We start from the raw sequence: 9983 nt of genomic DNA, 5'->3' as shown, positions 1-9983 counted from the left end.
AAAAAAAAAAAAAAAAAGACAAGGCCTGTCTGGGAAGTTACCGGCAGCTAGAGTCTGTATGCTAACCCGCTCTGGTAACAGAGGACTTCCCTCCTCCTACAAATCACATGGGAAGAAATATAAGGAACTTGTCTATTCACACCAGCCATCATGCCTATCCCTAAATCTGTATTTGGATCCTCACTCACAAATAAGTTATCACTTTGTGATGATAGCAGCATTAACTGCTAGAAATATCAGATGTTACAACCTTCCCCGGAAATAATGCAATGATCAACTGATTTGTGTAACAGATGCTACAACACAGGAGAGCGTGTGTGTATGCACACGCATGTGTGGTCACACTCAAATACGGGGCTGCTCACTTACTCCATTTCAGTGCTGACAGCCACTGGCTTTCTGAATATGTTCAAAACTTTTTTTGCTTTTTCCAGATTCCTTGCTTTCAAGCACACAAAAGAAACAACTGACAATTGCAGAAGACCATTTTCTCAACTTAAGACGCTATTGCTCACTTGAAAAGCAAGATGTTTGCTCAGACAGCAAACTACTTCCAATGTGAGCTAGCTAGACAGTTCCCTTAGTCCAGCCAAAGACCAGTAACTAAGTACACCACAATAACTGGGCTCTTCAATCATCTGTAAGCCCTCAGCAAGAACATCAATCAGCACAGGTCCCACCAAGGGAATAGAGCATCCATTTTCYGACTAAGAACAGAGTAAATGCAGAAAGGACTCCCAAATTCCCTTTCCCATCGGTGCCACGCTCCAGGTAAATCAGTCTCAATTGTCTCCTTTTGCTTCTAGGTCTGCAGACCAGTGGCTGGTCCATTCAGGTCCCATCTGACGTTACTGGTGAATTAGGGAAGATGGTTATTCTGCCCTGTACTTTCACACACCCCTATAAAACATTTGACCGGACCCTCACTGCCATTTGGAGGATCCGGGAACCTTACAATGGTACAGTCATTTTCAAGTGTATTGCTCAAAGTTCCAGCGAGCTCTGCAAGACKGCTGTCAGCTACAAAAACAAATACAAACTGCTTGGCAACCCACGGCACAAGGATCTTACCATCAGGATTGACAATCTGACTTGGAGTGACAGTGAGAGATAYTTCTGCCGGGTGGAGTTCTCCGGAGATATTCACGACAAGTATGAAAGCAGAAACGGGATAAAGCTCCATTTGATCGGTAAGACAATACAAGAGCCAAAAGAGGCAAAAATCACCCCATGGCGAAGCGTGAAACCCAAAAGGATGAGGAAATTGATGAGACCAACTAGACCAATGACAACAGGTGTTTACCTGAGATGTTCTTCCAAAGGGCTGGCTTTTCTAACCCTGGTCATCTCTGCAGAGAATTTATAACAATTGGGCTTGGTATACTCTTTGTCTTCTAAAGTCTTCCAGTATAAGGTGATACGCAYAGTGCAAGGAATGGGATAGCAACAAAACAGAGCAGAGACTGTGATAAGGAAATAGCSAGCCTCTGCTGCCAGGGGTAAGGGTCAGCAGAGTGCTGGGCATCCCACTTCCTCCTGGCAGCAGCAGGCCTGTGTTGCCAGTCAGAAGCTCACGGGTTCAGTTAAACRTATCCTTGTCAGGACTTAAATTGGAGTGCTCAGCTGGTGAGTGTGTGCAGCCTGGACGATAACAGCAGCTCAGGAAGACACAATATCTGGCACCCCTGTGCCAGGATTTGTAGGTCTAAACTCCTCTGGAGCAGGAAAGGGTAAGTACCAACAGCTCTGACTGACAAATGGCAGATCCTAGGTGGCATAACTTCTTCATAGCTATAAGGTGCCTCTCTATCTTCCCCTCTCACAGCCACACTATATTCCCATCAAGCTCCTTCCTTATAGCACCTCGTCCTCACCACACTGGAACACAACCAAGCCAGAAGCTCCTTGGTTTCACCAGAGCATGGAGCTGGCATCTGGATTAGAGGAAGCAAGGAGGAGCTTCATCTTCTCTTTAAGATGTTGACAGTCTCCAGCTTGGATTGTGAACCCTGAGCAGAAAAACTCTGAGCTCATATTGAGSCCTATTATCCCTACCTATTTGTGAAAGCAGCATCTCAAGCTGCCTCAGTCACATGTAACTAAATGCACCTAATATTGTCCCACTGGAGACATCRTGGTCCCAGGTCTCTCCAGTCTTGGCCAGAGAGCCTTTAAAAACCACAGGTACAACAGGGATAAGGCAAAGCATCTTTGAAGGGCTGCTAGACAACAGTCCCGCAAGGTGAAATGCCTATCCATCCACTATCGGTGACGGGAAAAAGAAAAAGGATATTTAAATCCCTGAGTTCAGGACCCATTGCAATAGCTGTTAGATGGACATGATGGATGTGCACAAGGAGTCACTCCTCCCTGAAGAGTCTACAGCCTGAACAGACACAGGGCAGGAGAGAAATACAGACACAAAGAGGTGAATCACACAGCAGCTTGATGCSAAAACCTCCATCTCCAAGTTTCACCCTACCCCTGCTAGGATTATACTGCTCCTGCTGAAACCCATAAGGCTACTCCAAAAACCCAGCAAAAGAGCTCACTGCTGCAGTAGGACTCCTTGTTCTTAACTGGCAATCTGGTTGAAAAAATACCCTTCTTTCAGGGCTGCTTAGCACAGCAGAGACATGGCAGAGCGAGCAGGGGGTGAATTGCCAGCACAGATCACACAACTCCACCTGCACCCCTCTTCTGCATTCCCTCACATGTACGTCAAGGGCTCCCATGCTGCAYGTGGCAAACTCACTCCCAGGCTTCTCTGTGCTCAACTTAAAAGCTAATCATTCAAATTTCAGGAGACTCAGTTCAGAAAAATGCAAATTCTACATCTGAGGGTGTGCTTAAGATGTAGAGAGCGCTAGTAGACATGTGGTCTTGAGAAGAGACCTTAATCAAGAGTACAGCAATACTGTGCATTGGTTGTGAAGTGGAACTGCCTTACACCTGCTGTGCACTGCAGGTGTTCAGATAAGGTACAAGGATGAGTTAAGCTACTTTGTAGGAACTTCTAGGTATTCAAGGCTCTTCTTTCATTTAGAGCWGCTCCTTGGCTTTCCTAAGCACCCTTAACATAGGGCATGACCAGGGCAGAATGGCAGTAAGATCTGTGTCCTAGAGGCTGCCTGGATTTAAACATACATATATTGTCTGCCTAACTGGYTAGGAAAAACAGAAGAGAGAAATACTGAACTCCTGCAGCAGCCTTTTCCTCCATGAAAATGCTCACTTAGTTCTCTTCGGTTAGTCCCTAGCATTCACAGGGCCTTCAGGAACCAAGTCTCTCTCAAGTATACACAAAATTGGCCAACAGATCCAGCAGGAGAGGACCAAGGGATAAGATAAGCTTGGTCATATGAACCACGCTTTCTTTGGTCTASTCAATGAGACTAGTCCAAATATGACACGTTCAGCAGCATCTMTCAACATTTTGCTTCCCTCAAGTGCTCTTCACCACTGTTCATTCAGTCACACAATCCCACACCCTGCAAGTACAGGATATGCAATTAATATCTGTCTTGGGATCAACGTGCTATCCCAAAGCAACCAGGGAGCTAAACCAGTTGTTTGGTACTCACTGCAGGGCTGGAGTGAAACACCAAATATAGACTGTACCAAGAGGAAAGAAAATAAGTGTCCTGACAATAATTTGTCAAACCTGGCAAGTCTCAYACACTGAGCAGAGGACTCGCACAAACAGACCTCTCCTTGTGGTATCTGCAGATCACAGACCRAGGGAACAGCCATGAGATACTTAGAGGAGAGCACCACAGTCACCTGCTCCACGACCCACTGCCAGATGCAGCCAGCCTGTCTGAAAAGCRGGCCAGCTGCACCTACCGCCTAAGCCACAGTCAGCACTGGGCTGTAATTTATGGTARAACCACAGAAAACTGTGGATCTTCAAGGGCAGCTGCCCTGCCCCATCACACCAGGGTGATGTGGGCTGAAGTTGACCACAGTTTAGTAATCTGCATAAGGAACGACAAGGATAAAACACAGTTCACGTCTCCACGCACCCAGTGAAAAAAGTGGGGGGAAAAAAGTGAAAGAAAGTGAAATGTGATCCCAGGGTTACCCTGCTACAACAGGGTCCACTGTGATCAAACGTTTTGTAGGAGACCTAGCTTTGAAACTTTTTTTTTTTTTTTTTGAAATTTTCTCTTTTGCTGTGACTTCTGCAGCTGCCCCCAGGATCACCAATATCACCGTTAGCTCGAACGGAGATCACACCTTCAAAGCATGCTGCACAGCCGAAGGGGAGCCAGTGCCCTCCCTGACGTGGACCGGCCCTCACTACAGCAACCTCACCTCGGTCACAAACACGAACCACCAGGTCACCAAAGAGCTCCAGTACCTGACACACGATGGAAAATACACGTGTACGGCTGTCAACAGCCACGGGAGAGCGGAAGGGGCTGTGTACTTCTACAAATTCAAAGCGTCCAACAGCTCCCTTTTCCTGATCCTGATTTTTGTACCACTGGGAATTAAAGTATTTGTTTTGCTGGCGATAGTGGGCTTTATTTTCTGGAGAGAAGGTATGTATCACTCACTATTTCCTTTGGTAGTCTTCCTCCATCAGACCTATAATAAGCAAAGTGACACAGCAGATAAAAACTGGCAGGACATTTTTTTTTTTTTTTATGATTATTTTCCACCTTTGGAAAATGACATTTATAATGGGAAATCTAAGAACAAGTAAAAGGAAACTCCTACCTGGCTGGTCACAGCCTGCAGAAGTGAGGCCTTAATTCTGGAAGGAATCTCTAAAAAGGACAAAGTGAACAGGAGTTTCCCTAGGCCTGAGGAGAAAGGTTAAAAAAAAAAAAAAAAACTAACAGATGTGCAATTAGTTATTAGTTGAGAAGCTGCTGCCTACACAMCTAGGTTTTCTGGTTTGGTATTTTTTTCACTTTTTTTTTAAGCAGACTAATCACTAATTTTTTCTGTTTAGCCCTGGGGCAGGATTTACCTTCACTGCATCCCACAAAGTCGTTTCATCTCCCAGGGTCAGCATCCTCATTTTAGACCGGCCATCTCAGTCTGCAGGGCCTCTATATCCGAGTGCTTCATTTCATTAGTGAAATCTCAGCTTCCCAAGGTGTTGTCAAGCATGCCAAGGCCATGAGAGCAGGGAAATATCTAATTGTTACGAGAAACAGCAACGGAGCAAACTAAGAGACTTCCCAAAGGTTATAAACAAAACCTGCAGCCAAGAAACCTGAAAGCCCCTGGCTCCCAGCACAGCATCCAGTCTAGCACATCATCGCTGCTGTGTTACGCTGCGGCAAGGATCAGGCTAGGAGGAGCTTCCAGGTCTGGGCCTCTGCCTAGAAGAAACATGATGCCACCAGTATAACAACAGTCTGATAGCAACAACTCACAGAGGGCCACACTTGGACTGTAGGAGGAATAAAAGCAGCCACATACTTTGCTCCTTATATTCAGGTGCCTAATTCCTACGCTCCTGAAGGCTAACCACAAAACTAATAAAATCTTTTTTTCCCTCATTCACTGGCATTTTACAATCACCCTTTATTGCAGGGTGGCCTTCCAGCTCACTCTGATCACACTGCTAACTCGCATCTTTCTTCTTGATTAACAGGTCCCTTCACTGCCCCAGCCAGCCTGGCCAGGTAAGGACATCCTGCTTTCTATTCACGTCATCTAGTAGAAAGATGGAGATGGCTAAGGAGAGAAATGCACTTGTCCTTGGTCTTGGCAACAACCTTCTGGCCTGAGAGCAGGCTCCTGGAACAAGGACAGGGTTGGGCTGATGGCCAAGCAACCCTACATGAGGGACTGTAGCCTGAGCACTGCAGGCTTAGGTATAGGTGAGAACAGACCCTATTGATTTGAGGGCAAGCTGCTCTGAAACTGAGCAACTTAGGCAGCATCTTGGAGAGATTGGATGCAGCAGCAGCAAGGGACTAGCAGAAGTTCAGGTGGGCCCACGCTCACATTACAGAGCGTGGTAACTGCGATGAACTAGCAAAAGAACCAACCACCCCTACGACGGGTGCAGGAACTAGTGGTACGGGGTCATGTTCAACCTGAGTTACCCTATGATCATAAATTGATGTCTCATTCCCCCACACACACACACCCAAAAATGTGGCTATTTGAGCAAGGCATTCGGGTGCACAGTATCAGGTAACACCAGCAGACTCAGAGGGGACTTTAATCTTACAGGTAATTAGTACAAGCATTTCATTGCAGAAGCACAGCTTTGCAGATTTAACAGCCTAAACAATACTGCACCCTTGACTACAGTATCATGTATTTGTATCATGACAGAGATGAAAGGTTAAAAGTCAARATGCTCCATGCTCTGCATATGTATTAGAAGATCCTTAACATTACTTCTGAAGCGAGAGAGATTTTTCGCAATCGTCCTTAGCCTCTGAAACAGCAGAACAGCAGCAGCAGCTGATGCTAGTAGTGCTAGAGATCATTCTGGATCCTTTAAGATGCAAAATGTTAGATGTAAACCAGATACTGAGAAACTGTCTGCCACAGCATAGAGGATCTGTATCTGAGAATATTAGGGTCATATGTACTCTGATGCTCCTTAACTATTAGCTGAAGCCACATATAAAGACTAGTGCAGCCAGAAACACGTCTTTGCCTTATTCACTTCTCTCATTGCCAGGCCCCAGCCGCAGGACTCCACCTATGAGAACCTGGACCGCAGGCACCGCGGCAGCTCCTCTTTGCCAACAGAACGAACTTCGGTGCCACGCAGCTAAGGACCTGGTCTCCAGCACTTGCACCTGGCTTGCACTGTTTGACTTACTGCTTGGCAGGTGCAAAACCRGGTCGTATTAGGGTGCCTATCTCCCCAAATACAAGACTGCTATTGACTGATACATGGAGACCTTCCAGGCGCATGTTCTCCCTTCTGGCTGCGACTTACAAGCAAAACTGGTCATCAAAGGGAAGACAGAGGGAAGGATGTAAACAAATTAAAAAGACAGAGCGGGAAGAGCAGAAGAGGATCTACCTAAGATCTGTAGTTTTCAGGCTGTATCATCAGACAGTGTTTAGCAAGCAGATGGGAGTCTATCATTTCCTCCTGTCCTTTTGCTACAGACTTTTTCCAAAAGTTACTTAACTTGGGGGGTTTTTCCCCCCAACTCTACTTTTCAAAATACATGCAGCTTATTGGAACCAGCAACTTAACTAATCTGCTCTTTGATACATCAGGGGTAAAGAAAAACTCTTGTATTTTCTGTAGGTTTTTCTTTTTTTTTGATTCCCTAGCTTTCAGAAGTTTGTCTAAAACTTTAAAAGAAATCTTAACTTTCAGGAGGAGCCCAAGCAAAATGAAAATAGGAAAAAAAAAGTTCTCAAAAAGCTGAGAGCTGAGAACAGGAAATTCAAAGGTGATCTGTACTGTGAGTTTACTTGCAGCTCTTGCTAGTAGTACCACAACCAGTAYGTAAGTGCACATGCACAGACAAGCACAACTCAGGACTTTGAAATAAATGTCATGACAACACTGTAATAAAGCAAACTACATGGGATGGCTGTGTTAAGAAATATAACCAGTCTTCCCCCAAGGAAAACTTAAAATTTTCCAACTAAATTCAACAATTCTTTTTTTAATTAAAAGAAATGTATTTCTAAGTGGTCCATCTGTTACATGAAGAAATTCCTTTAAGCCCTGCTACATATCCCTTAAATTCTTCTGAGCTGAAGTCAGTGATCAACACTTTCCACTAGCACACCAGAATGGTTACAGGTGTGTTTTTGTGTGACCCTAGTAACAATTTGGGGTGCAGCTGATCTTTGCGGCATAAATCTCACAGGTGTTTGGTCAGTCCTCTCCCATCCCAAAGAAGTCTCTAGCTCAATCCTGACTGTGCTCCAAGATGAAGCAAGTCAACCTAAGACTCTGTCAGGGAGATCTGTGGTCCAAGAGTCACAAATCAAGACAGTCTGTGGACACCAAAGAGTTAGTATGGAGGAGGAGAAAGAATGAAGGGGGAACCACCATCAAGCCTGTGATCCTGCTTGGAAAAATCATCCCCTCCCTTGAGGGCTCTTATTTTAAAGTTTACGTCTTTGTAACATCACCACCATGTCATGGTTCCTGTGGGATGCTCTAGACTATGTGTGCATATAAAGGACTATTCTATGTATTTCACACTTCTTGCTGTTCAGGCATCAGTTCCACTTCACTGCATTATCTTAAGTTAATGCCACTTTCAATTGTTATGTCCATTGCCCTGTTTGACCAGTTTTCCTAATAAATATTTAAGCTGCAATCCTCAGGTAACAGTTCACTCCACTGCAATTAGTATTGGCGGAAGCAAACATTGCAAAGGCACATGTATTCACTCTCCAAATTACACAAATTATTCAGAAGTTGTATCTGTTATTAAGTAGTTAGCATTCAGATTTCATCCTTCTACTGTGAGCTACAGTGATAAAAAACACCACAAAACTTAAGTGTAATCAGGTAAGCTCAGAAGAAATGTTAAGACATCAAATAAAAACAAACAAACAAAAAAACCCCAATGCTGCAGGTTGGGGTTGAGGAGTGCCAGTTGCAAGGACACTGCAGCACCAAAACTGAAAGCCTAATTTTCCCCCACTTCCCTCCATATTACTGGCTTTCTTCTTGCTCAGGCTAAGTACAAAAGCCCCTGGTCTGGGTCGCCTGTGAACRGTAAAAGATCAGAACCAATGTGTTGCTGGTCCCAGCAATGCCAGAAAACACCGCTGGACTGGAATGAAAAGCCACTTCCATTTACTGCATATCCCTTTCACCATGCATGAGTAAACAGACCAAGATCTTTGTTTTAAGGGGCAGCAACTGTRTTTTTGTCCAGCTTTTATGAAGTATTCAACATAACAGGGCCTAAGCAAAGAGCAGTCCTAGACATCCTTTTGAAACACGGGACAGAAACAAAYGTATGGTGTACCAGGTGGATTTGCATTCTTCCTTCCTACTGAGGCTAAAAGAGATTAGTTTAAGAGAAACGGAAACAGCAYATACAAGCTCTTCACCACATCAGGTATAACACAGAGCAGCTTGAATGCAAATAACCTTCACCAAAAGATTCTGGCAAACCATTTCATTTGCAACTCATAATAAACAGTTCTCAGAGAAAAAAATTGCAATTGGTTGAGCTTCACCAAAAAGAACAGCCTGAAAACATGACCCCATCAACACCCCTTGAACAACTTCATATATCAGCCTCTGCAACAACTATGGAAAGGTAATCATYGTCATCCTGTACAGCATGAACAACACATACAATAAACAGGTCTGTTTAGACTTGAAAATACTGTAGACTAACAAGAGCAAGATTTCTCCTGATATTAAAGACCCAGAAGTCAGTATCTAGGTTTCATTTCAGCTAGAGTAAAAAACAGGTACCATCAGACGGTAACTCACTGCATCTTTTTCAGACAGCTTTCTTGGGATGGGATGCACACGCACCTTCAGAGCTGTGATTGCAAGAAACAGGAGGAAAACTAAAGGTGACACTAAAAAGMCCCAAGACGTTTGTGAAGTTTTACTAGGACAGAGAAGCATCATTTGCCATTTCACAACTGAGCTTTCTCCTAGGCTCTGGGAACAAAAATATACTGTTGTGTGACATACAGGTTAGGCTGAACAAAAGCAGAGTATGGATTTAATTCCTGCATTTCAAAGAGAAGACTCTCTAAACCTCCATCAGCTGAGTGGCCTTCCCCYACACTTTCACCTCCAAGAACAGAAGATGTATTACCTCGTTTGGACTCTTCCATCACGCTGAAAATATCATGGTGTTGGTCAGGAATTACTTGATTTTTCATGTTTATTTTGCATGRTCTTTGCAGACAGAGCATGTTATAAATACATCATTTGTAAAAACTCAACAGCTGAAACAATATCATTTTAAAAGTGCATGTCATACATATATTTCCAGCTTTCTCACACTTCTTACACAGCTGACCAGTAACATTGAATCTAGTAAAAC

The 9983-nt window shown here is 44.2% G+C and overlaps 1 protein-coding gene across 1 annotated transcript in view; it reads left to right on the top strand.

Moving 5' to 3' along the window:
• Positions 1-6771, top strand: part of SIGLEC15 (sialic acid binding Ig like lectin 15) — a 9096-nt gene extending 2325 nt beyond the window's left edge. Inside the window, exons 2-5 of the mRNA XM_085322163.1 lie at positions 807-1190; positions 4191-4547; positions 5615-5645; positions 6662-6771. Coding sequence (XP_085178289.1) covers positions 807-1190; positions 4191-4547; positions 5615-5645; positions 6662-6758 — 869 coding nt within the window. The 3' untranslated portion in view covers positions 6759-6771. The remainder of the gene's footprint in view (positions 1-806; positions 1191-4190; positions 4548-5614; positions 5646-6661) is intronic.
• The last annotated feature ends 3212 nt before the right edge of the window (positions 6772-9983 follow it).

This window comes from Rhea americana, unplaced genomic scaffold (assembly GCF_003343005.1).
Source record: "Rhea americana isolate MKP2758 unplaced genomic scaffold, rheAme1 scaffold_75, whole genome shotgun sequence".
Taxonomy (NCBI): Eukaryota; Metazoa; Chordata; class Aves; order Rheiformes; family Rheidae; genus Rhea; species Rhea americana.
This window is presented reverse-complemented; position numbering and strand designations above follow the sequence as displayed.